This window comes from Odocoileus virginianus, chromosome 21 (assembly GCF_023699985.2).
Source record: "Odocoileus virginianus isolate 20LAN1187 ecotype Illinois chromosome 21, Ovbor_1.2, whole genome shotgun sequence".
Taxonomy (NCBI): Eukaryota; Metazoa; Chordata; class Mammalia; order Artiodactyla; family Cervidae; genus Odocoileus; species Odocoileus virginianus.
The window spans coordinates 37915216-37943160 of NC_069694.1; the positions used below are offsets into that span (position 1 = coordinate 37915216).

The 27945-nt window shown below is 38.3% G+C and overlaps 1 protein-coding gene across 2 annotated transcripts in view; it reads left to right on the forward strand.

Moving 5' to 3' along the window:
• METAP1 (methionyl aminopeptidase 1) overlaps positions 1–27945 on the forward strand; it is a 47215-nt gene that overhangs the window by 1045 nt on the left and 18225 nt on the right. Inside the window, exons 1-4 of one of the 2 annotated variants that reach the window (XM_020901645.2) lie at positions 8765–9037; positions 19725–19776; positions 23392–23504; positions 24451–24511. In XM_020901645.2, the coding sequence (XP_020757304.1) occupies positions 9002–9037; positions 19725–19776; positions 23392–23504; positions 24451–24511 (262 nt within the window). In that variant the 5' untranslated portion in view covers positions 8765–9001. Of the gene's footprint in view, positions 1–8764; positions 9038–19724; positions 19777–23391; positions 23505–24450; positions 24512–27945 lie in introns of those variants that run through there. The other variant, XM_020901644.2, reaches the window with a different exon arrangement.

Genomic DNA, 27945 nt, shown 5'->3' on the forward strand with positions numbered 1-27945 from the left:
GGTGTTTGTTTACTGAAGAGCCCTAGTGTTCCGGCTGCATTTAGACGCTCAGAGTTTTGGCCTGGCGGCATTTGTACGGCTTTTAATTACAATCCAGTTTTGCTGAAGAGAGGCACGGGAGTATTCAAGTACGAAATTGGTAGTGTCCTGCGGGGAGGAGAGCATGCACAAAGAGTCTAAAGGCACCGACAGGGCCCTGTCCTTGCCATTGACTGTGAGATCTTGAACTGGTCAAGTTTTATCTTTCTGAGCTCCAGTCCCACCACTGTACAGAGGGGAAGATGAAGTTTTTACTCATGTATTTAACAAGGTTGCTCTGAGACCCAAATTATCCAATGAATGTGAAATCTTAATAAAACAAAGGCAGTTTTTTTTAAGGCTGGCAGTAGAGTGTAGCACATATATATGTATATATATATACACACAAATGAATAGAAGGAAAACATACATGAGCAACAAACACAAATAATATAACTTTCAAATATAAAATGTGTAAACATAAAGCTGTATGTGAAATGAAGATGGAAATAAAATTCCAGAGATCCAACACTTGTAAGATAAGCCGTTGTAAAAGATCCTGGCAATGTTGTACAGGTCTTGTTTTCAGATAGGATATGATCCTTGACCTTGTTAGTATCACTTGGAAAAAGTTACACTTGGAGAAGTGTTGCTCTTTCTAAAAATAGCACTGGGACTTCTCAACTGCTGAACCTGGTCGGAGTCCTTTTGTTTCTTTAAAATAATTTTCAGATTCTGTGATTTGTTGAGGCCTGTGTGGGACCTGGACTTAAAAAGAAAATCTAGTAGTTTGTTTTTGAAAATCATGTACTCTATGAGTAGAACAATGTGGTGGTTTACGTTTTGCTTAAATTTAGTTGTCGTTTTGTAATGTTAAATGAAATAATATGTACAGACACTTGTTGAGATTCTGAAAAGATGCTGTGAAACTATAGTCATCAAGGATAGATGATACTCTCCTAGGCATGTATTATTTAGTAGAAAGGACATTGGCTCATTGGGGTTTTTGGGAACATGCCAACACATTTGTGAAAACACGCAAGGTATATTTAGTACGGTAGGTATTTTATGTTGGATTCTGCAGGTATATTTCTTGTTCCATTGTTATGCCTGTGGTGGAATATATCCTGACTGATGCTTGAAACTCTCTCTCTTCATTCCTGTTGCTTCCTCCTCTAGTCAGTTTTTTAAATTTCTCACCAGTTTCTCTTAGTTCATTTCTCTACTGTAATTTCTCACCTTGTAAGTAAACACTCACACACACACTCACACACACACACACACACACAAATCAAAGGAGCAAAATCTTTCATGCAAAAGTTATTTTTCCCCTAGCATAGCAGTCTGACCGTGCTTCTCCCCAACCTATAACAAATAGAATTACCAGGGCACCTCTTATGAGTCTAGCTTTATTCTCTTGCTTTAACCAGAGTCTGTATTTATACCTGTTCCTTTACACAGAATATCACCTGTCTTCTGAAATCACAGATGTTCTTTCAGTCCCAGCTTGAGACCTGGTTCAATCACTAAGCCAATTTCCACATTTATGATGAAACTGGGGCTTCTTCTTCTTTCTCTGATCATCTTCACTAGCAGTGGTCTGTCTTTTCTCTTCTCCTTGCTTCTGTGGTCCCCAGGCTGATTGTCTGACCAGCTTGTCTTTGGGAATAAGCTGTGAACAAAACTACAAGAGAACAGAAGTAAGCCTTTTCCAGTTATCCTGTCACACCACCTTATTTCCTCTATAACATTTTATGCAGCCTGATCATTTGATTTTTGTTTATCTTTCAGTCTGAAGGTGAGCATCATGAATAAACTCTCACTGCTCTCTCCTCATTTCTCAACACAATGCTCTGTATGTAATAGGTGGTCAATAAATGCTTGAGTCAAAAGGCAGAATAAAGAGCTGCATTCATGCATGCTCAGTTGTGTCCAATTCTGGGACCTCATAGACTGCACCCCCCCAGGCTCCTCTGTCCATGGAATTTTCCAGGCAAGAATACTGGAGTAGGTTGCCATTTCCTCCTCCTGGGGATCTTCCCAGCCCAGGGATGGAACCCTCATCTCAGGTATCGGCAGGCAGATTCTTTACCGCTGAGCCACCAGGGAAGCCAGAATAAAGAGGTGAACTGCCACAACTGAATCACAGTTCTATTACTGGCTGTCTGCTTTAGGCAGGTAACCTTTGTTTTTTGTTATAACCTTTTATTTTTTGACACGAATTATATTATTTTTGTTTGTGCTGAGTCTTGGTTGCTGCGCAGCAGCGTTCTGTAGTTACGGCAAGTGGGCATCTCACTGCACTGGCTTCTCTAGCTGCAGAGGTTTGGGCTTAGGGCACCCGGGCGTTGGTGGTTGCAGCCTGCGGGCTCAGTAGTTGCGGCTCGCGGGCTCTCGAGCACAGACTGAGTAGTTGTGCACTGGGCTGAGCTGCTCTGTGGCTTGTGGAATCTTCTGGACCGTGGATCGAGCCCATTTCTCGAGCATTGGCAGGTGGGTTCTCTTCCACTGTACCACCAGGGAGGTCGTGTTACACCCTTTTAAAATGGGGCTTTGAATAGTACCAACCTCAGGGTTTGTATGTATTAATGAAACACTTAGCATAGCAATACATTTAATCAGTGTTAGCTCTTTTTATCGTTATACTGTATTTATGCTTAAGAAGATAGAAATATTTTTACTTAAGATGCTTAATTTTAAGACAGATTTTGGTCTTTTAATGAGTAAAACCTATTTCATTTGAAATCAAGCTTTACAGGAGTTTATGATGTTTGATGGTATTTCTTTATAGCTGTATCCATCTTATTCGGTAGTAGTTGACTAGGTTTAATAGTAGCTTAGTAGTTTACTCATAGTCCCAAAGAGTTTGTAAGAGTTTTTTGAGGATGGAGGCTGTGCTGTATTCATTTTTGTATTTCTCGTAAGTACTTTGTACACAGTAAGCACTCAGTGCTTTAAATGAAAGAAAAAAGGTCGTTAGGCCTGAGAAGGAAAGGCAAAGAGTAGTCAAGCCGCTAGTGAACACCCCAGGGCAGATACTATCTTGACTGTAGTTAAAATCTGCAGAGAAGGACCTGAGTGATTTGCAGCCCTTCATAAGGCCTTAGAACTTAAAGGGAAGAGGGGTGGGTTTGGAGTCTTACCTGGGTTTTTTGCGACCATGTCCTTGAGTAGGTTGTGTCCTGTTTTATAAGGGAGGGCTAATGATGCCCTCCTTATAGTTGAGGTGAAGGTGAATAAGAGCGTGCAAAGTGCCTCAACACTGTTCAGTAAATAGTGTTGTTGCACCTGCCTTATGTCTGCTACCATTGTAGCTAGCCATAAGGAAGGTTTACAGTGTTTGAGGAGGAGCCTTATTTGTTATGAACATTTTGAACAAATTCTTGGAATTGGTTCTTTAAAAGAAGTAGTAGCCATGTAAAGTGATTGCCTGGGTCTTCAGTAAGAAAATGAGTGGGTGGGCACCTCAGATATTGGAGTTGAAAAGTGAGGAAAGAATTGCACTTCCAATATGTAGGTCTTTGAAATGTAACCCTGTCCTCTAAAACACTTTCTCCTTTGATAACAAAGTTCCTGACATTTCTAGGGATTTTCTTAAAATTCTTTACATTACCTCACCCTGTTTCTAGATATTGCAGTAAGATAGCAATATTTAGTTGTGATTTTCTTTTCTTAAATATAAAAATAACTTTTATTGTAGAAAAATTAGAAAATACAGGTGAAGGGTTGCTTGGTGATAATTTCTGTAAGTCTTTTGATGGGTAGTCTTACAAATATTTATGTATTCCTACATACACTTATGTGCATATACTTTTATCAGAATGGCTCAATCATATATATAATCTTAGGGAATTTGCTCTCTTTTATGTCTTAAGTAATACATTTGGAATGTGTATAATGGCTCCATTTACATTATCATTTGTAATGGCTGAATAATATTTTATGTGATATGTTCTGTATTCATTTATGGTTGAAGTTACTTTCTTTTTAATTTTTTAGCTGCTGTTTAACTGCTTTTCAATAAACGTTCTTGTGAAATTTTAAATCATTTTGATTACTTGAGACTATAGAGTAATGGTGGGGCTGGTATATAAACCAAGGATTGAACCCACCTTGAGGTGCTGGTAGTTCTCACAGTGTAGTTAATGGATTATTACTAGTTTGAGGACCTCCTGGTGGTGGATGGAGATCTCCTGTTATTGACATGCTTTAAATGCTTATGTTGGAGTTTTGGCATGAATTATACTTTTATTGTAGAACTTGTAAAAAGCAAACATCCTTTGGTTGGTAGATAATCAAAAGTTTAACCAATCTTTAACTCCGAGTTACTGTTTTAGAGATTGAAGGGCTATTGGAAGTAGATATGACCTTATACTGTTCGTATAGTTTGTGACAAAAGTGTTAGTCACTTATTTTTTTCTTCCTTTTTCTTGGTGAGTCTTTTTCAGGTTTGGCATACTTGCACAATTTTTAGTTTGGTCTTAGTTAATTTGGTGGGGATGACAGACACATAAGCCTATGGCTAAACACATACCCAGCTCTAGACAGGAGGGAGAATCAGTAGCGTGGTGGCTCCTGTATAAATGAGTTGTCTCTGGTATTAGTAGGAAATCCATTTAGTAGATGTATCATGGGCAGGAATATGCTATAGAGCAACTGTTGAGATTCTCTCCATGTTAGAATTCTAGTGAAACAAAATATAGATATAACCATATCCTCTGCTTGATCCTGAACTTTTCTTGACTCAGTTTTAACCTGAAGCATGTGCTTATTCATGCTTTGGCAGCTCAACAATTATAAATCTTTTTTTTTTTCTTTGATTGGTATCAGCCTTGGGTCTGACTGAATAAAGAACAGTTTAACACACCCTGTTAGCTAGGCCCGCCTTTCTCAGTATGTGTATTTAGCTGCACTAGTTGAACATGGGAGAGGGACCTCTGAAACTTCCTCTCAACTATTCATTGCAAATGATTTTTTGTTTTGTGCACTGTTCACAGTAGCTAAGTTGTGGAAACAACCTCTATATATCCATGGATAGATGAATGGGTAAATAAAATGTGGCATAAACGTATAATGGAATACTAGGCTGAAACTCCAGTACTTTGGCCACCTCATGAGAGGAGTTGACTCGTTGGAAAAGACCCTGATGCTGGGAACGATTGGGGCAGGAGGAGAAGGGGATGACAGAGGATGAGATGGCTGGATGGCATCACCGACTCAATGGACATGGGTTTGGGTAAACTCTGGGAGTTGGTGATGGACAGGGAGGCCTGGCGTGCTACGACTCATGGGGTCTCGAAGAGTTGGACACGACTGAGCGACTGGACTGAACTGAGGCAGTTTTAACAAAAAAGGGAATTTGGCAGTGTGTCACAGCATGAATGAGAGAAATCAGCCAATCATTGAAAGTGATTCCACTTAACTTGAGGCACCTGAAATTGTTAAATTCCTAGGCTCAAAGAGTGGAATGGGTGAAGGAGGAAATGGGAAGTTAGTAATCAACAGGCATTTAAGTTCAGTCCTGCAGATGGATTAGCTCTAGAGATCTGTTCTTTACCATTGTACCTACAACAGTGTGAATTATATTGACGCTGAAAATTATTAAGAGGATAGGTCTCACGTTAAGGTGTCCTATTTTAAAAAAAAGTTCTGTTTTTTTTTTTTTCCCCAGTAACCTGTCTGTTTTATAGCCAGGTTCAGTGGGGACTTCTTTGTGATACACCAGAGCTCTGTGGTGTCTGTTGGAAGGCAGTCCTAAAATAACTGTCATGGGGTCTGCTGCTGTGGCCTTTGTCTAGGTCATAGGCTCAGGCCTCTAAAAAGTGGGTAGGGTATAAGTGAGATTTTATGACTTTAGCAATTTTCTTATCATAAAGTGGCAGGCAACAGAGATGTCTTCATCACTGTTGAGAACTTGTATTAATTGATCCTGCCTTGATAAAAGGTGCAAAAGGGCAGCCCTTTGCATCAGATTCTGAAGGTTGCCCTGCCTTATCAATCAAGCCACAAGCTCAAATCATTCAGTAAAATAGGTAAATTGTAAGTGCCATTAGGTTTTAGATGTGACATGACCCCCACCCCCACCCCCCCCCCCCCCGCCCCGACTGGGCATTTATTTTCTTACTGATTATTTAATTAACTGGTACTAGTGACGGGCTTAACTATTTGAATACTGACAACCTTGCATAGTTCACTACTAAAATGTAGAGGAAAATATAAATGGAGGTATTACATGATTTAGTATTGCTTTTGAATTGAGGTTTTTAAGTACCTTAAAGTCAGGATCTGTACTTTTTTAAAAAACTCACTTGTTTTTATTAAATGTTGAATAGAATAAAAAACTAACAGTAAGTCAACCATAGTATCTAAAGAAACATGGTACAGTAAATGCCTCTGTACTTAACCACCTGAATTATTAAAAAGAATATATTAATGAAGCAAGTAAAACCAGAAAGCACCTATGTGTCTCTCACCCTAGAGGTACTCCCTGTTCTGAGTTGCCTTTATCATTCATTTGCTTTTCCATGTATTTGATTCCTTAGATAATGCATTGTTTAGTTTTTTTTTTTCCATTTATTTTTATTAGTTGGAGGCTAATTACTTTACAACATTGCAGTGGTTTTTGTCATACATTGAAATGAATTAGCCATGGATTTACATGTATTCCCCATCCTGGTCCCCCCTCCCACCTCCCTCTCCGCCTGATCCCTCTGGGTCTTCCCAGTGCACCAGGCCCGAGCACTTGTCTCATGCATCCAACCTGGGCTGGTGATCTGTTTCACCCTAGATAATATACATGTTTCGATGCTGTTCTCTTGAAACATCCCACCCTCGCCTTCTCCCAGAGTCCACAAGTCTGTTCTATACATTTGAGTCTCTTTTTCTGTTTTGCATATAGGGTTATCGTTACCATCTTTCTAAATTCCATATATATGTGTTAGTATACTGTAATGGTCTTTATCTTTCTGGCTTACTTCCCTCTGTATAATGGGCTCCAGTTTCATCCATCTCATTAGAACTGATTCAAATGAATTCTTTTTAATGGCTGAGTAACATTCCATGGTGTATATGTACCACAGCTTCCTTATCCATTCGTCTGCTGATGGGCATCTAGGTTGCTTCTATGTCCTGGCTATTATAAACAGTGCTGCGATGAACATTGGCATGCACGTGTCTCTTTCAGATCTGGTTTCCTGCATTGTTCAGTTTTGATGTTTTTGAAGGTTTTATGAATCACTACACATATTCTTCTGCAACTTGCTTTCTTTATATTCTGTTCTTGAGATTCACTCTTGTTGCGTGTCGCTCTAGTTCTTTCATTTTCATTGCTGTATAGTATTTGTGAATTAATGTATCAGTTTATTCATTCCTTCGTTGATGTAAATTTGGGTTGTTCTAGGTTTTTACTATTATAAACAGTACTACTCTAAACATTCTTGTACCTAGCTCCTGATGCCTATGTGCCTTGAGTATACAACCAGGAGAAAAGTTCTTGGGTCATGGGATATGTATGCATTCAGCTCTGTTTTGACTGAGCCAGATTTTTTTCCAGTGTGATTGTGCTTATTCTCCCATCAGGAGAAACTTTATATTGTTCCATGTCCTAGCTAGGACTTGACATTAATAGACGTTTTGGTTTTGCCTGTTGTGTTACTTATGAATAACAATGTTTGTTGGGTTATTTTTGCATTTGCAAACCTGCTAAAATTTACTGTCCTCAAGAGGCTTATGGTTACTTGTATGGACAGGAAGTACTTTAAAAAAAAAAAATTAAATGACCTGGAGGTGCTAAGTGAAAGTTACAGACAAGGAATTTAAAAAAAAAATTATTTTATAATATTATTGAGTCTCCCTAGCTTTTTATTGTGATGATTTTCAAACATAGAAAAGTTGAAAGAAGAGTCTTGTAACTAATTGCAGTGTACTGTCACCTACATATTTTGCTCTAATTGCTTTATTTATGAGTTCTTATGTGTATTACATTTGTATATGTATTGGTTGAAAAATTTTAAGTCACAGACAACATGACACCATACCCATTACATGGTTACATGTAAAATCTTCAGCATGTATCTTCTAATGACCGGGATATTCTTTCTTACTTATTAGTACAGTACCATGATTACATGTAAGAATATTGCCAAGAATTCCCTAATACCTTCTAATAGTCAATCCTATTTGAAATTATCAATTATCTCCTAAACATCTTCAGTAGTTGTGTTTTTGGTTAATTTTTGGAATCAAGATCCTTTCAAAGCTCATAAGTGGCATGTGATTTTTACATTTCTTAGTCTTAGTATAGAACAGTCCTTTCATCTTTATTTTCATGATGCTGGCTTTTTGAAGAGACTAGTCAGTTGTCTTGCAGAGTGCACGTGTTCTTGGTTATCTGATTATTTCTTCATAGTGTCTTTAAGTTGTTCTTTTATCCCCTGTCTGTTCTGTCAGGATTCACTTGACAGGACTTCTGAGTGATTCTGTGTACTTCATATTCTATCACATCAGGAGGCGCTCCTAAATGTAATCTCTTGGTTAGGAAGTGCTGCCAGCTCACTGTACATTTTTCACTTTGTAATTAACTACCTACCATAGCACCTTTGAAGGATAGTGGATTCTATATCCATTTGACCTTCCTCCAGTAGTCTCTGATTGTTCCCTAGCTTTCTGACCCAAGACAAATAAGGTTTACTTTGTAGTTTCCCTGTCCCAGATCTGGAATCCAGCCTGTCTCCAAGGAACCCTTGTTTCTGGTAGGAATGTCTTTAGAAATCTAGTTCTGCCTGTTCAGTATGCTCTGTACTGAGCCACTGGCTGGAGTCCCTGCCTCGAGAAGAAAGGTACTGACATCTTCAAGGAAGTTTGCTGATGGTTCTGGAGGACACAAATAAAACTGCTAATGGGCAGTTTTTCAAAGCAGCATGGTAAAAAGTGAAAAATGGTATAGGGAAGGTCCTAGAAGGCCTCCTGAAGGAGGGGTTAAGAAATGGATTTGGGCACACTGAAAAAAATAAATAAAAAGGTAAGTAAGAAGGTGTCTGTTAGCGAGGAGGAGAGGACATTCTCTCCAGGGGAAGGGTGTTTATGGAAGTAGGAGCAAGCTGAGGCGTTTGTGATACAGCAAGTAACCACAGCCTTGCAGTGGTGAGGAGTCTGAGTGCAGAAATATAAGGAAATAAAATGATTGTTAGCAGGGCCAGAGACTTTGTGTTCCACTGAGTATATTTTTTTAAAATGTAAATACCCCCATTTGTTTTTTTGTTATAAAAAGCAGTGCATGGTCTTTGCGTAAATTTAAAACAGAAGTGTTTAAAGTGAAAGCTGTGTCATGATCGTATCCTAAGAGTATATTACAGTTTGGTTTATTATCTTATCAGACTTTTATATATTTATTACATAGAGGTTAAGAGCATGGAAACTGTCTCAAGAGAGCCTGCATTTAAAACCTGGCTTTGCCATTTAATTATCTGTGTGGGTTTTTTTTTTTTTTAACGTGTTAATTTTTCTGTACTTCAGTTTTATCATTTATTAAATGGGAAATAATAGAATCTACCCTGTAGAGTTGTGAGGATTAATGCTTGGTGCATATAATACTGCCTAAATCAGTGCTTGGCATATGGTCAGCATTGATGTGTTACCTGTTGTTTTTATGTTTTTGAAACAAAACCAGAATCATTGTTCTGTATTACATACAGCTTTGTAACTTAACTTTTTAAAAAATGAATTTCTTTTTTCTACAGGTAAAGAACACATAGAGACATTACCATCCTAACTATTTTTATGAGTACTTTTCAGTGGTGTTTATTATATTTGCATTGTTGTAGAACATATCTCAAGAACTTCTTTAATCTTGCAGAACTGAAACAGCTCATTAAACAGCTCTCTTTTGCTTGCTCCACCCAGTCCTGATAACCACTGTTCTGCTTAACTTATGGGGAACAGCGTGAGTATTTTAGAAGAAACATTTTCCAGATGATTCGAGGACCTATTCAGGACTGAGAACCATACTACCCCATATCAGCTCCTAAGACTTGGTAGACATCTCTTGGTGTTAGTGGGGTAAAAACTTAACCATTCTAGTTTCAGTAGGTAGTCTGTAGCCAGTGCTTTGGTGCAGTGAAATAGGTGGAAAGCAGGGTAGTGAGACAAAGCGCTGTCAGAGGAGTGCTGAATAAATACATGTGCCCTGTTGTTAGGCATGGGCTGGGATGGGTGTGGTGTGGACACTTTATGAAGGTAGCATTTGTAACAGACTGAAGGGACAGGTTAAAACTTGTGGGGACAAGCTGTAAATGTGAGTGTCAGGAACAGATGAGGTCATGCAAGGGAAAGGAAAGTGCTGTCTTCTCTGGGGGAACTCTCACCCTGGTTTAGTTAGGTTGTTGGTATATTTTTCAGAGATAAGGAAGGAAAGGTTGCTCAGGTAAGAGTCAGAGGTTGATTCTTCATGGTGTGGAGAATAAGTCCCTCAAGGGTTTTGAGTGGTCCTAGTCGGGTAAAGAAATGGGAGAAGAATGAGATTGTGGTCTAAGGAAGGAATACTGTTCAGTCTTCAGGAGTTACTAGGAGGTACAGAATGTACCTGATGCTGTCAGGGGTTTTGAAGACTGCGCCCTTGTTACTTCATGGCGTCAGCAAATAAGAGGATGGCGGGTGTCTTGAGGGGTATTTATTATGAACACTTTGGTTCCTTTATTTCCTCAAATATTCATATATTTTGAAATACAAGTCTTTAGCTAGGTAAGCTGTTTTGTGAGAGAGTTCCTCAGTTTATTTACTGAGAATAATCCTATTAGTCCTCGTATTAAAAAGGTGAGATTTGATGTAGGTCTCACAAACCAAGTACAAAACAGTCTGAAATCCTCTGAGGAAAATACAGGGCTATTTCTTTGAATAGCTGCTTTTCTGTGAATGTGATGAATTTCAGCATGTTTATTAATAGTTGATGATAGCTACATTGAAATTTTAATTGGGAAAGAGATGGACATGGTATGGCATTGATCCAATGCACTGTAAGGTTCTTTAGAACACCAGGTAGTCTGAAAAATGTAAAACATGTTCTGCTTTTTTAGGAATAAAAAGTTGATAATCTTGTTGAAAGTTTTTTTTTTTTTTCCCCTGAAATAAAATCAAGGGGGGTTATTTCTAAATCTTGGCAGTTTTTCCATAGCTATGACTTTTCAGAGTAGATATGAAAAGAAAATAGTTTACCATGAATACTTAAGGTGTACCAAAACTTAACCGTTGGTCTTTGCACATCATCTTGGGCTTTTTACTTTGCCCAGTTTGAAGTGACAATCAAGAAGAAGCATTTTGAAATATGGCTCCTTTAAAAAACTTACATTGATTTTAGTTTGCTCACAGTTTACTAGAGAATCGAATTAAGAGAGAGCACCATGAAATAGATTATTAATTGAATTGTAGAGGCAGTAAATGCTGGATGGTTTAGAAGATGGGTCATTTCTCACTGGGGGACAGGAGTTTTACAGAAAAGGTTGTATTTAAAATCATTTGTTGTTGTCTTCTGAACTCTTGAAGGAAAGCCTGGTTTGAATGGGGGGCATCTGATTATTGAAGCTTAATTGCTTTGAAAGATAAGATATGTTTGAAACTGGGCATAGGTCAGAGTGGTACCCCCTCCCTGCTCCTGTCCCAGTCAGAGCCCCTCTTTTTTCTGTTTAAATACTAAAGAGTTCTAGATTTCTTTTTACAAGAGTTCTGTGATCAGTAGGGGTAAAAAGAAAAACTTGGCACCTACTCTGATATACTCCAGATGGCATGCATTTGCAATTAAAATAAAAAATTCTTTGTTTATTTAAAATTCAAGAAGATTTGATGATTGAATTTTTGTATGTTGTCATGTTGTAAATAACATTACCTTCTGAGTGGAGAAACTTGGAACAGTCAACAAATAATGGTGAATGTGTAGATGTGCCCACTGTAAGAGGTGAGTCACAGAGAACGACAGCGTTAGGAAGGATGTGAGATTGATTTGAAAAGAAAGAATAACGTGAATGTCTTTGCTGATGCCTGCCTGACAAGCCTTGTTCACCATAAGGTGACATCCCCCAGGAAGAGGTTGAAAGAGGTGAGCTGTGTATTTTGGCCACTTGGGGGGATACCCAGGTGTGGAGCAAAGAGTAGGCTGTCCAGTTGGTCACACTGTGAGCAGAAAGTATAAACACATTGCCTTAATGCTGTTAATTGGTTTAAATCTACTTTGAGTGACAAAATGCCTTAACTCTGAAAACAACTTGTCTTTTAGATAGAATCTTCCTGCAGCTGGAAAATGGCATTCAACTTAAAATACTGGCTGTAGAAAAGGAACCTAAATATATGTGCACTGGACATCTTAGAGATTATGCCAGTTATTATGTTCAGTATGGCTTTGATTCTTGAAAAGACATGCATGTGGCTTAGAGTCAAATATTCTAATACTGGGTATCTCTTAACCTGGCGTTATAGTTTTTCCAGTTTTATTGAGAAATAATCGACAGAGCATTGAATAAGTTTAAGGTATTGTTGTATAGTCACTAAGTCATGTCCGACTCTTCTGACCCCATGGACTGTAGCCTGCCAGGCTCCTCTGTCCATGGAATTCTTACTAGAGTGGGTTGCCATATCCTTCTCCAAGGGATCTTCCCAACCCAGGGATTCAACCCAGGCCTTCTGCATTGGCAGGCAGATTCTTTTTACTACTGAGCCACTGGGGGACCCCATTAGGTATACAACATAATAATTAGATAATATGTACTTTGTGAAACAGTTACCACAATAAGTTCAGTTATTATTCATCACCTCACAGTTTCAGTTTTTTCCCTTGTGATGAGAACGTTTTAGACAACTTTCAAATATACAATATTGTTAACTACACTCATCATGTTGTACATTATATCCCCAGAATTTGGTTTTCTTTCCACCACTTTAAACTGATTATTTTGGCATTCAGTTCCATATCTCTAAAAAGCATGGTTATATTTCTCTGTCTTGATCATTTGGTTTTAGGCCTTGTCACTATCTTTCCTGGAATGAAGAAGAGGGTTTGGCAGTTACACTCCACACCTGTCATGTGGCTGTCTTCTGATTTGTAAAGTGGTTTTGAGTCACGTAATCTGCTTGTCCCTTAGTAGTTGTGTGACCTTGGGCAGGTCATTTAGTGTGGCTTAACTTCCTCATCAGTAAAATGGGTACTGTATAAGTAGTGTCTGTTTCATAGGATTGTCAGGACTTCACATATGTCAAGTAGTTGGAATAGTGGCTAGCCCATAGTAGGTGCTACATAAGTGTGATGTATTATTGTTACAGTAGAATTACTTTTCCTTCCTTGTACAGCTCTATTCACTTAGCTTTCTGTGTAATAAGTGCTCCTACATACGAACCCTTGAAAGTTGCAAACTTTCAAAGATGTGAACGTGTGTTTGCATGTCCAGTTGTGTTTAAATTCATGTGTCTGGTGTACATTGTCACATGCATCCTCTACGCGAGGCTGTGCTTTTGTCTGCTGTAAAGTATTGTTGCCGTGCAACATGAGGAGGTTACTGATGAAGACCTGATAGAATCGGAGGCCCAGAGGAAGGACCAAGAGAGACAGGAGGAAGTAACCGAAGAACCAGAGAGATTCACAACAAGGGAAATGGCAAGGGGATTTGCTTTATCTCAGGAGGTGCTGGTAGTTTTTGAGGCATAGGACCCAAACGAAGAAGGGTACGTGAAGGTTGCAGAGTGCTATCCAGTGCTACGGATTATCTGAGAAAGAAAAAGAGCTACTGCCTAGACATCGCTGGATTGTGGTTTTAAGGGAGTAGATAGAATTGAAAACGTCAAGGAACCAGAACCTGTGCCATCCACGTCAAGCATGCGTGAAATTGCGGCTTCCCTGTGTGCTGTTGCGGACGATCCCGCAGCTCTGCCGTCTCCCACCGCCTCTCCCTCCAGTCTGTGACTCTGGCGGCCCGTTTATGCCGGGCCAGCACCTGTATGCCAGCTGCTGTTCTCTACTACTGTACTTTTCAAGATTCTGTGCTATAAGATTAAAAATGATTTTTTATTTTTTGTGTTTGTTTTTTATGTATTATTTGTGTGAAAAGTATTATAATCCTACTGCAGTACAGTACTGTATAGCCGATTTGTTAGTGGGGTACTTAGGCTAACTATTGGACTTACAGACATGCTCTTGGAATGGAACTTGTTTGTAAATGGGGGCTTGCTGTAATCTGTACATGCTTTGTAGATAATCTTTATCAAGCTGAGGAAATTCTCTTCTAGTTTACTGAGAGTTTTTATTATGAGTGGTTGTTGATTTTTGTTTCCAACTATATTGTGGATTTTTGTTTCATCTTTGCACTTAAGTTACTTTCTCCTTTATGTACATAATTTGAAGCTCTGTTGATACATACAATTTAAACTGTTCTATCATGTTAGTTATTTGACCTTTTAAAAAAATCATTATGTAATTTTCCTCTTTATTCTTAGTAGTTTTCTTTGTTTTTGTCATACTGGTCCTGAGGCTCTGTTTTTTGTTTTTTTAAATCTTTTCTGTGTTCAAATGGTATAGTTTCTTTTGGTCTTCCAAGTTCACTGAATTTTTCTTCTGTCTTCTCCATTATGCTACTGGATGCTGCTGCTGTGCTTAGTCACTCAGTCGGAACTGACTCTTTCTTTGTAACCCCTTGGGCTGTAGCCCTCCAGGCTCCTCTATCCATGGAATTCTTCAGGCAAGAATACTGGAGTGGGTAGCCTTTCCCTTCCTCCAGGATATCTTCCCAGCTCGGAACCGGGTCTCGCGCATTGCAGGCAGATTCTTCATCAGCTGAGCCACCAGGGAAGCCCATGCTACTGAATATATCCAGTTAATATTTTATTTTGGCTATGGTATTTTTCGGTTTTAAAATTTCTATTTGGTGTTTCTGTATATCTTTGCGAATATTTTCTTTTTTTCCCATTGATATAAGAGTGTTTTTGGTTGATTGTTGGAGCGTTTTAATAATAACTGCTTTAAATTCTGTCAGTTAATGCCAACATTGGTGTCAGCTTAGCACTGGTGTCTGTTGACTCACTTCCCTTATAAATTGAGATTGTCTTGGTTCTTTATATGCTGGATAATTTTAGATTGTGTCCTGTGGAAAGTTTTGCATATTATGAAATCTTGAGTCTTGTTTAAATCTTGCAGAGAATGTTGATAATTTAAGTTTTAGCTTTCCTGGTGGCTCAGACGGTAAAGTGTCTGCCTCCAATGCTGGAGACCTGGGTTCGATGCCTGGGTCTGGAAGATCCCCTGAAGAAGGAAATGGCAACCCACTCCAGTATTCTTGCCTAGAAAATTCCATGGACAGAGGAGCCTGGTGGGCTTCAGTCCATGGGGTCACAAAGAGTCGGACACGACTGAGCGACTTGACTTACTTACTTACTTAACTAACCTGGTTAGATTCAGTCTCCAAGTCCTAACCTGCCTTCTGTGGTTCCAGTGTCGGTTCAGTTTTCACAGCCTTTGCAGCGCCATTCACGTCTGTCCCTGAGACCTGAACGACGGTCTCACATACATCAGGAGTTTGCATTACGAACACCTTGATGGGGTCACTTTAGGGAGCGCCTTCCTTGGGAATTCTCGTTTTGGGTCCTCTGGCCAGAACAGTGGGGTTTCAGGCACCTCCCTTTGCTGTCCGTCACGACTGTGCCTTTGTCTGGGCCAAATGACAAGGAGGTCACAGACAGAAGAAAGTAAAGGGGTTTGGCCCCATCCTGTCTGGACTGCAGCTTTACTGATTAGAGAAGAGATACCTCCTGCTCAGCACTTTGGCCCTACACGCGCATGTTGTGGGTTGCCTCAGGATCACTTGGGGTTTGGGGTGTGAGGGGACAGGGGCGAGAAGAGAGGGTGGACTGTACTCTGAGCACTCGGGCTCCCTTTTCTGGTCCTCGAGCCAGAACTGGAGGGCTCCTGGACCACTCCGTGTGCCCCGCTGCTCACCTCCGTGTCGCTCCTGGGGCTTCTGGGGGGGGAGGATGGTAAACTCGTCGCCAGCTCGGTGGTTCCTCAGATGGCCGTGCCGTACATTCTGACTGGGCTCCGGAGCTCCACGAAGCCCGTGAGTCTGACTTCTGTCTCCTTTGCAGTGTGGCTACCGGCGTCTCTGCTCAGAGCTTTTCTGTGGCCAGGCTGCCTGGCTAGCAGGATCTTAGTCCCTGGCCAGGAATGGAACCTGCCCCAGGGCGGTGAAAGCGCTGAGTCCTAACCCCTGGACCACCAGGGAGTTCCCAAGCTCAGTGTTTTTTAAATTAAAAAAAAAAAAAAACCAAACCTGCCTTTCCTATTTGCTTTTGTGTCTGCACTGCCTGTAACTCTGCCAAAGGTTAGTCACAGGTTGTGCTCACACCCCTTGAACTGGCAGGCTGTTTGTTGTTCTGTGTTCTTTGCTGTTTGGGCCGGAAAGTCTGTTCAAACTCCAGGTTGTTCCCACGCTTGGATCCCCTTCCGTGGTGAGCAGGTTCCCCGAACAGTGATGCTGGGCTGTGCCTGGTCGCTCAGTTGTTTCTGACTCTTGGCGACCCCAGGGACTGTAGCCCATCAGGCTCCTCCTGGGTTTCTCCAGGCAAGAATACTGGAGTGTGTTGCCATGCCCTCCTCCAGGGAATCTTCCCAACCCAGGGTCAAACCCAGGTCTCCTGCACTGTGGGTGGATTCCTTACCGACTGAGCCATGAGAGAAGCCGGAACGGTGATGCTCATTAGCTACAAAGCCCACAGTCATCGCTAGCTGCCTAATGGCCATAAGTTTTCATCAGCTAAGAATTCAGGGCAGGGTTGATGCACACATTGAAGGTATATAGGTGTACCATCTTTTCAAATTCCAAATTTAAATTGCTTTTAAAAATAATAAAATGGATAATAATTAGAATCGAGCACTTGTTATTGACCACACATTTTTACACAGTTTTCCCTACATTACAGTTGAGGAAAGTGGGACTTAAGAGATATTAAGATTTTTTTTCCTGTATGTTGTACAGCTTATAAGTGATCAAGCTAGGGTACAGGCCTGACCTCAAAAGTCCATGATTTTTGCCATTGCCTGAAACTTAGTTTAGAAAAGCATGTGAGTTTTAAGTTGTTCCTACTTACAATCCCTTTATGAAGTATGTATTATCCTTAGTAATAAGTAGGCGGTGAATTTTTGGTAACATTTTAAGTGCTGCTTTTACCTCTCCTCTCTGATGTTCTTTCCCCCTCCTTTTCTTGATTTAAATTGGTATGTAAACTTCTGTGTTCTCTAAATTGAATCAGTTGGGACAGAGATGTTATTTTATTTAAGGAAATATGCGTCAGCTTCTGTGAGGGTAAAAAAAGATGCTGGGTGAGGCAAAAGTATTTTGTTCACATAACCTATTTAGAAAAGCTTTATAAATAGGTTGTATCAGGTTGACAATTATATAAAGGAAGATCTTATTTTGTAATTTTGATATGCATAAATTTAGTTAACCTCAGATTAGTTAAAATCAGTCTCCCAACCACATGGGTAATGACACGAAGTACATGAGACTTTACCGCTAGCTATTCATTCCTCAGATGACCTCGGAAATCACAGCCCTGCATCTTGATTAGTGAGTGACCGGCCCCTCTACTTTTTTCAAAGCCTGTCAGTGATTGGTCCCTGGGCGTCTGTTGCTTGGTTCTCTTGTAGAAAGTAGAGTCCGTAGCTGCCTAGCTTTCTTGTTCTCCAGTGATAAACTTATATGACACTTTACAAAAGTGACTCATTGAAAGAAGGGATTGGCTAAGAAGAAAATGCAGCAAAGAAACGCTTAGGTGTTAGTGCTGGATGTGAAACCTAAGTGGAACATAAATGGAATTGTAGAAGAAATAGCTGACTGTGGGGATGTTGACACTGCCCACCATTCTAGAGACTCGAGATGAGCAGTCAGAGGAACTCAGAAACAGGCTGGTTGTTATAAATGAGGAAAATGGTTGTGATGAAAAGAATCACTAGTGTCTTAGGGGCAGGGACATCAATAAGAGCTTTGCGTTAAAGGAACTCTCAGAGGTATTTAAGGTGCAAAGGATAAAGTGTGGAAACGGTTGCAAACCTAGAAATTATACCAAGCATGAGAAAGATGCTCACTCCATCTGCTGAGTTACTCAGTGAGAAGGCGGCACACAGGTTCAGATTAATCCTGATCAGACTTTTCCCCCAACATTTTAACGTATGTATTTTTGATTGAAAGATAATGCTTTACAGTATCGTGTTGGTTTCTGCTGTACATCTGATAAGTTTTTGAATAAAAAAGTAAAATACTCTAATTTTCAACATAACTAATGTTTTAAATTGCAATATACTAAACAAATTTTCCAGTTTCCTATATATTTATAACCTAGAGTAAGAGAGTTTTTAATGTGTTGGCAAAAAGTTTTAAAGGTCATGGAACAATTTAAATTTTTGCTGTTGATTTTGAAGATTGCTTTTTATGGTTACAGATTGTCCAATGGTTTTTAATGGTTCTACACTACCATGCATAGCGAGGATTGCCTCTATTAAAAGCCGGTGTTTTGGAGTTCTTCAGAACCATTCTGTGTACTAACGGAGTTCTAATTTTGGATTTGTTGATGGAGATCAGGGATGTATAACCAAGTTATCATCAGGTTGTTCCTTTGTTTAAAATCCTTTAATGGCTTTTGTTATCATTAGGACTCTTCAACGTGATCTGACCCCTGCCTCTATCTTTAGTTCCTGTGTTCTACCTCTTCTCATAGCACTGTGTATTTTACTTTTTAGCCCTTAGGACTTAAGAAAGTGAAAGTGTTAGTTGCTTAGTTGTGTCTGACTCTCTGAGACCCCATGGACTGTAGCCCACCAGGCTCCTCTGTCCATGGAATTGTCCAGACAAGAATCCTGGAGTGGGTTGCCATTTCCTCCAGGAGATCTTCCGGACCCAGGGATTGAACCTGGGTTTCCTGTGTTGCAGACAGATTCTTTACCATCTGTGCCACCACAGAAGCCCATAGGCTTCCTTAGGATTAAACTATGTATTTAATTGTGTAATTAGCCATGTAATATTTGTCTCAAATGGACCTGTATTGCTTACTACCGAATGCCCAGCACCTGCGTACATATAAACATATGCATACACATCCACTCATTCATATCAGTATACAGTGCATGTTATACCTGCAGGGCACTCTGTACATTGTATGTATAGATATATGCATAGATATATTTTTTCCTGTGGAGAATGGTTACTTTCCCAAGATTCTCAAAGGAGTCAGTGGTCTGAAAAAGTGAAGTATTGCACTATAGGAATTGATACAGTGAAATGAATACTCAGCCTAGATGGTATCATTAAACATTAAAGATGTTCACTTTCTAGTCTCAAACTGCATTTGAATATTTGGACATATAAGATATTATATATAGCCCTGAACAAGCATTTAAAATTACTGCATTGTCTGTAGAACATAAAATTCACTTTGGTTATCTGTGTTGGGATATACTAACATAGTAGTGATATATGATGAACTGGAAATCAAACTACTATATCATGGAGGAATCTGCACATTTTTCCTTATTTTTTTTTTCCTCCTAGTGTATGATTGCTCCATTGGTTCAGGGTTCTTCTCAAATACTTCAAAATAATTTGATAACATAAAATTGAAATATAACTATGACTGAAATGTTTCCAAGTAAGGAAAGTGATGCTGATTTTCATGTTTGTTCTTTTTAGGAATGTTTTAAAGGAAGTTGGGCAACTCACAAGTTACTGCATAAGAAAGCAAGTAAGTAAAGTTACACATCTCTATACTATTTTTCTTAGAAGTGACTTCTTGCAGAAGACAAGAATTCTTCCAGCTCCCTTAAGTGTGTATTTGAATGTTCTGGCAGTGTAATCCCAGAAGCTAGAATTAGGACAATTTTGTGCTTTGTGGTATTCAATCCTGTAAGTAAAATATGACTGAGCAGTACCTTTGTTAATCTTGTATTGCATATGTAGCATGAAAACACAAGATGACTGCTGTGATAGTTGGATTGGCTTGAGCAGCACCAGAGTGTCCTGACCTTGGCGTCTGGTGCCCTCCCTCTCCTGTACTTGAAGCATTTGCAAGTTGCAGGCAGGGGCAAGGGAGCTCCTTTTAATCAGATTTCTTTTGTTTTTGTCTAGTGTCAATTTCAATTGCTTTGTCTAACTCAGAATTGTATCACTTTGTTCTTTTGGTGTTTTAATGTTATTGCTTGTAGCCTGATGTTTAATTTTCTTTTTTGAAGTTCCTTTGTGAAACACCACAAAGTGAAACTATTGGCTGCTTCTTTAGCTATTGCTGTCCTGCTTTGGCTACTGGTCCTATAAATTTAAGCCTTTAGGGTGGCTAGCTCAAGACAACTCATCACAATTACTTGGGAAATTGACAGGGACTTTTTGTTCTTATAGCATTGCCATCCTGATGGATGAAGGACTGGCAGACAGTATATGGTTCTTGGTATAAGGTTTCTTTTTCAACTTAACTGATTTTGGTATTGTTAGTTCATCTACTTTGTATTTTTAAGGAATTTGCTGATTTAGTAAAGTTTGGTGGATTGTTTTATATTTATATACCTTCCAAATCTCATTGAAATCAATTTAACCACCATTTGAAGGAAAAGGAAATAAAAATTTAAAAAGACATTCTGTGGTTATATAAAGTGAAGTCTGCATTTAGTGGAAGTGCTAAGGCTATTGTGGGAGGAAATATGGTTAGAGATGAGGAAAAGTGATTGTGAGTAAATGAGTTTAAAAAAACATAAATGATAGGATTTGTTACCTCAAATTAAAAGATAGAAATAAGTTTAAATATGCCACTCTGTTTTATTTTATTTTTTTGCCACTTTATTTTATTTACTCATACTTTAAATACTGTGCATCAGATGTGTTAGGTAATTTTAGAGCTCTTTGAGCCAATTATTAAAATTTTATTACCCAGAAACTTCTGGAGGAAGGCATGGCTACCCACTCCAGTATTCTGGCCTTGAGAATCCCATGGACAGAGAAGCCTGGTGGGCTGCAGTCCATGGGGTCACAAAGAGTCAGATGTGAGTGAGCAACTTAACATGCACGCAGACACCCAGGAACTTAAAGCATAGGGAACTGAAGGATTGAGGTGATTTGAGTCACCTAAAAGAACTTGATTTGAGTCTCTTCCCCAAGTGTTTGCCAGCTCATTGAATTGTGCCTGTTTCTTCAGTATTGGATTTCTGAAGGTAGAACTATTTCATTATGATTTATAATGCAAGACAGCTAAACAGCTGGTGTTCCCTAGTAATTTTTACTGTATTGGACTGAAACTACTTGTGCTTTACACATATCTCTGGAGTTTAGTATGATGTCGTGTTGCAGATTGTGCCCTCTTGGATCTGATGGGCTTAGGTTCACTGGGTGAGCCTAATATTCTTGATCCCTTTGGGTGGTGTTGTGTAGAGTCAGCCCTCAGGTCCTGTGTTTTTCATGCCCTAATAACCATAGTGAGTGACAGTCTTAGAGGTGGGGATGGTATGGGGAAAGATGATCTCCAGAGCTAAGATGAGTAATGAGAAAGGGAATAGGGGAAAAAAGAAATAAGAGATAGGGTTGGGCTGGGAAGCAACCAGGGTGTCTTAAAAGATAGCCCTGGTGGCTCAGAGGTTAAAGCATCTGCCCGCAATGCGGGAGACCCGGATTCGATCCCTGGGTCGGGAAGATCCCCTGGAGAAAGAAATGGCAACCCACTCCAGTACTCTTGCCTGGAAAATTCCATGGATAGAGCCTGGTGGGCTACAGTCCTTGGGGTCACAAAGAGTCGGATGCGACTGAACGACTTCACTTTCACTTCACTATAATGTTTGACCCCAGTGGCAATGAATAGAGTCCATTTTTGTCCTGGAATGAAAAACAGCTTTCCTGTTGACATTAGCATTCACAGAGGCTTTCTTGAACTTCATAGGGGAGAAAAATACCTAAAATTTGGTAGCGTAGTAGAGGTTTTTTTTCCTCTTTTCTTATTCTTTTCTATTCTTTTACTTCATAAATACTATTATAATTCTATTTTCTTCCCAAATAGTGTGAATGGATTGGTTGTATTTTTGCATTCTTGTCAATTGCACGTCAAGGGTCTTTCACTCCCAAGTTGACCACGTGCTTTGTGGAGAGAATACTGTACTAGAAAGCAGCATTTCCACATTTCTCTGCCTATGTGAACCAAACTTCCCCTGTTCCCTCATCTGTAAAATGAGAAACTGAGACTGGATTATCTTTCTCTGTTGTTGTTGATAACTTTAGTCACCATGCTGTACATTATATCCCCAGGACTTATCACACTTACTTATCACACTGGATTTTTGTACCTTTTGACCACCTTTACTCATTTCACCATTCCTCTTTAGCTTAAAATGATATCTATTCTCCCATTTTGTATTTTAAATAGATCACTTAAGGGGGAGTTTTTCTCTAAAATCATTTGAAGCCTGACTGTTAAAACCTGTGATAGTGTAACAGTAATCAGGAAAAGATTGGTATTCACTGAGAAGTATATAGGCTGTTACTTGGTGTGGGAGGGGTTTGAATTTCTGCTGTTTAAAGTCTCATGTTAGTAGTTCTATTTTAGTTTGTAGATAGAGCAGTGTGCTCAGATACCACTGAGGTTATGTTCTGTGTGAAAAAGATTTAAGGTGCATTTCACATAATGCAGCATTATATATTATTAACTAACCTGGTAGTGGGGTCTTTGGTTCTTATGTTTCTAATGAATTTTCAATAACTTTTGATTGATTGTTCCCTCCCCCATCTTTGCCTTTTCCTACTCCCTTCTGTTACCTCCTTCCTGAAAAAAAGCAAACGATGCTCATAAAATTTTCAAAGCAGCTTAAAATGTTTACTTGACAGTCTGTCATCAGCTAAGTGAGAAGTTTTTTTTTTTTAACTTTAAATTTGCTTGGGAATTATTTAGAATCTGTTCTTTTAGTAAAAACGTGGAACCCATTCATAATGTCTGCCCTCAGCTGGGAAGTTTTGCCTAGGCTCACATCTTATATTTCAAAAAACAGGCTTCCTATAAATTGACATTGTAGAGAGAATGCACTTAGCATTTATTTGAGAAAAGGAGTTTGACCATGTGCTGTTCCTATTCAGCATTGTGTAAAAACTGACAATATGTTTAGTTGGGGCTTTTTCTCCCAAAACACTTAGATCTTTCAGGAGTCAGAGGGTTGTGGATAGAGCAAGAACGTAGTATTTTGGGGATTCAGGTTAAGGTGGAAGTTTGCTTGATTTTGTGCCTGGGCTCTTTGGCTTGGCTTTCAAGTATGTGATTGTTAAAAGCATGCTGCTGCTTAGTAGCTTGAGCACTGAGGCGTTTCTCTCTGTCATTCATCCATCCATATCCTAGAAGATGAAAAAGCCAAGCGAGAAGTGTCTTCCTGGACTGTAGAAGGGGATATCAACACTGATCCATGGGCAGGTTATCGATATACTGGAAAACTCAGACCCCATTATCCACTGGTGAGTAAATAAGGTAATACAAATTTAATATTTTTTTAACCAGTCTTCATAATTTTCAGTTTCCTAAAAATGGTTCTTATAATTTGTATTCCAATTATGAATCATGTGATCAGGATTAAGGTTACATTCTAACTTTTTAGCTTTTATGGTATGTTGTTTACTAGTTAGTAGGAATAATTGCCAGTCATGGATGAAGCAGAAGAAATTTTAGATTAAGGATCAAGACTACTTTTAATTTTTAAAAAAGAATGAGGTAGAATAGATATTTTTAGGCCAGCATAATAGGAGTATATATTACTACTTTTCTAAAAAGCTTTACTGTGATATATTTCTACTTTAATTTAGATAAGACTTCTCTGCCACTCTTGCTCCTTCCTATGTTCTTGGCAGACTGACTTCAGAATCTTAACCTTGGAATTGAATTAAGTTGGAATTTGTCATTCTCAAATATTTAAATTCTTTTTACTGTTGTCTTTTTATTAAAGAAGTACATCTTTAATTTTTAAAATTTGGAAAAACTATAAGAAAGTCTCTTTAATTGTAGTTTCCAGAGATAATGACCAGGAACATAATGGTGTACATTTACTTTGAGACATCATTTCATTATTATTCTGGTTCACCAGTTTGTTTGGAGCAACACAGGCGCCTGCCTTGTCTGCGTGTAATCTCGGGTCTTCAGTGCCCTCCATCACTCTCAATCACTTACGTATTCTGGGAAAGGGCATGACAATAGCACCAGGAAAGTAAAGCTTAGTCTTCACGAAACAGATATGTTGTGGTATTTAAGATGTCATGTAAAGCTTTTTTTTTTTTAAAAAATGAGATGAATGAACTTTTTTATTTGGTATTTATTCCCCCACTTTTATTTGCATTGTTAGTAGATTTTAATAATGAAAGTTACTTTCACATTTGAATCGGATCCAGCTAACCTCTTTGTTGTTTTTAGATGCCAACAAGGCCAGTGCCAAGTTATATTCAAAGACCAGATTATGCTGATCACCCTTTAGGTAAATTCTGCTATGCTGTTTCTTCATATTTTCAGTTTGTGCGCTTGATGACTACTGCGAAGGAAAAGAGTACCTTTTTAGTAGACAATTTTCATTGCTGCATTTCTGTTATTTTTTTTTTTCAAGATAAACTAGAATATTTGAATTAAAAATTATTTCTTCACTCTAGAAATCTAATCAGTTCTGAAGACATTGTTTATATAGCTGTTAAAGGCTACATCCAACATAATACTGTATTTTGTGTTGTTATATCAAATTATAGCTTTTAAAAAAAGTTATTTTAACATGTTCTCCTGCCTTAATTACATAATACCTGTTTAGATAAAAACAGATGGTGGAGGCCCTGAGTGCATGCCTAACTGAAGACTCTGTTCTGTAGCAGTAATAGAAATAGTAGTAATGGGATGACAATAATAGTAGTGGTGATGCTGATGATTCTATAATTGATACTTATTTTTTCATAACTGTGTGTCAAGCATTGTGTCAACTTCTTTACGTGTATTACTCCATTTTATGCTTTCAGCACTCCTGAGGTGGGTTCTGTTGTCTTCTCCATTTTATAGTTAAATACAGTGAGACACAGAGAAGATAGGTAATTTGCAGCATGGTGGTGGTTTAGTTGAGAAGTCGTGTCCATCTCTTGCAACCCCATGGACTGTAGCCTACCAGGCTCCTCTTGCCATGGAACTTCTCCAGGCGAGAATAATGGAGTGGGTTGCCATTTCCTACTCCAGGGGATCTTCCCTCCCCAGGGATTGAACTCCAGTCTCTTGCATTATAGGCAGATTCTTAACACTGAGCCGCCAGGAATGCCCAATTTGCAGCATAGGTTCTGTGAAATTGCTGAGTTTGCATGTCAAAAATGGTTGAATATCAACGTTTTTCATGTGGTTTAATCTACTAAAGTAAGCTACTGTTGCTTTTCTTCTCTAAGAAAAAAAGGAACTGTATTAAGTTCTTTTGAATCTAATTTGAAAATGTAAGTAAACTCCATTGTTTCAGATAAATTGAAGGGAAAGAGTCTGAGTGATAGAATACTGTTGAGGATGTATAATTTTATTACAGTGTATTTGATATTCTAGAGTATAGTTTTAAATTGTATCTTTAAAAAGTACACAGATAGGGACTTCTCTGGTGGTCCAGTGCCTCAGACTCTGCTCTCCCAGGGATTGAACCCGGACCCCCTGTATTGAGAACTGGGAGTCTTAAGTCCCCATCTCTTTTTTTTTTTTTTTTTTTCAAGTATCACAATGTTTATTGATAGATACAAGTATATAAAATCAGGGCATGAACGTGACTTGATAAATTAAGTAGACTTAATTTCAATACTCTAATAAGAGGGACCAATTCAAATTCTCACCATTTGTTTCACACCCACAAAGACCACTTCAAGGGCACTTTACTTTTAAAGATCATTTGTATTTTTCCTTTTGAACTGTTTATTCATATCCTTAGCCTTTTTTCCCCCTCTCAGATTACTTAGTTTTTTCCATACTGACTTACAAATGTTCTTTCTATATTGAGGAAAATAATCTCTTGATGTACTATAAAATGTTTTCTGCCAAGCAGATACTTACATTTTTGTCTTTGTTTATAACATTATGTTTATGACAAACTTTCAACATTATTTTGTAGTAAAATTTGTCAGTGTATTCTTTTAAGGTGTTTATGGCTTTACGACCTAGAAAAACCTTTTTGGTTCAGAGATAATAAAAATATTTTCCTATGTTTTCTTTTACTATTTCTGTGATTTTACTCTTTTTGTGTGTGTGATAAAATTTTGGGCCCATGTGAAACTTATTTATTATTAGGAGTGAAGTAGGGCTGCAATTTAATTTTTTCCCAGAAGAATATCTGGTTGTCACGTCACTGGTTGTTTTTAAAAATCAGTCTTTTTCTTACTGATTTAAAATGTAACCTATATCACTGTATTATATTTTCATATATCTTTGGGTCTATTTTTGGATTCTGTTCTGTTTCATTAACCTATTTGTCTAATCATATGCCATTACCAAACTCTTAATTATTATAGCTATAGAGTGTTTTAATATTTGGTAGGCCTTGTTGCTCCCATCTTTCCTCTTTTTCAGAATTTTCCTGACATTTTTATTTTTCCCTGTGAAATTTAGGATCAGCTTGTCTGGTTTCTAAAAATGTCCTATTACCATTTTTTATGGGGATAGTATTAAATTTATAGACTAACTTGGGAAGAATTGACACCTTTACAATATTGAGTCTTCCTATCCAAGAACAGGGTATGTTTTTCTATTTTATTTAAGTCTCCTTTATGTCTTTCAGTGGTATTTTAAAATTTTCTTCATTAGGTCTTTTAACATTAAGTTATTCCTGGATATTTTATCTTTTTAAGTTATTCTTGTGAATATAGTATTTTCTGTATTTTTTGATTTGTTGTTTTCATAGCTCAGTTGGTAAAGGATCTGCCTGCAATGCAGGAGACCCCGGTTTGATTCCTGGGTTGGGAAGATCCCCTGGAGAAGGGAACGGCTATCCACTCCAGTATTCTGGCCTGGAGAATTCCAGGGACTGTACAGTTCATGGGTTGCAAAGTCATGCATAGGTTGCATAGGACACGACTGAGCAACTTTCACTTTCACTTTGTATATGGCAAAGTTATTGATTTTTATATATTATACTTTGCCAACTTGTTGAATTCTTATATCTAGTTATTTTCCAGGTATTCCCTGTTCTAGGGATATATAATCATATCTGAAATTAATAAAGATTTTGTCCTTTTCTTTCTAAGTTTATATGTATTATTTCTTTCTCTAGTTAAATACATCTGCAGTATTGTCAGAACGGTGCTAACAATACTAGTGCGGATAGTGGGCATTCCATGATGTTGGTTCTTGGCTTGAGATTTGTATTTATCATGTAAAGGTGGTAGCTGGCTGTGTTATCAGAGCTATCTTTTTAGATGATCATTTATTTTCCATTCTTTAATCTGTGACTATGATGAGTTATATTGATAGTTAATATTGAATTATCCCTGTCTTTCCAATATGAATTTCACTCAATTCATGATGTACTATGTGTTTTTTGGATTCTGTTAGATAATATTTTATTTGGGATTTTTATATCAGCATTTATAAAGAGTAGTTTATGGTTATAGTCTTTTTGTCAGATTTTGAAATTGTTATTATACTAGCTTTAATGCTTTTCAGTATATGAATAAATTAAGCTTATTTTATTAGTGAAAATTCTTAGGGCAATATTTTTCAAACTTTTTTGGATCGTGAACCAGAGTGAAAACTGTATTTTATAACATAATCTATATATATATATATATATATGTGTGTGTGTGTGTATAAATTAACAGCCAAACATTTCACAACAGCCTGTATATAGTCTATTTTCTGTTCAGTTTATTTACTTTAAAAAAAATGTTGAGTCATAGCCCTCTAATAGCCACTAAA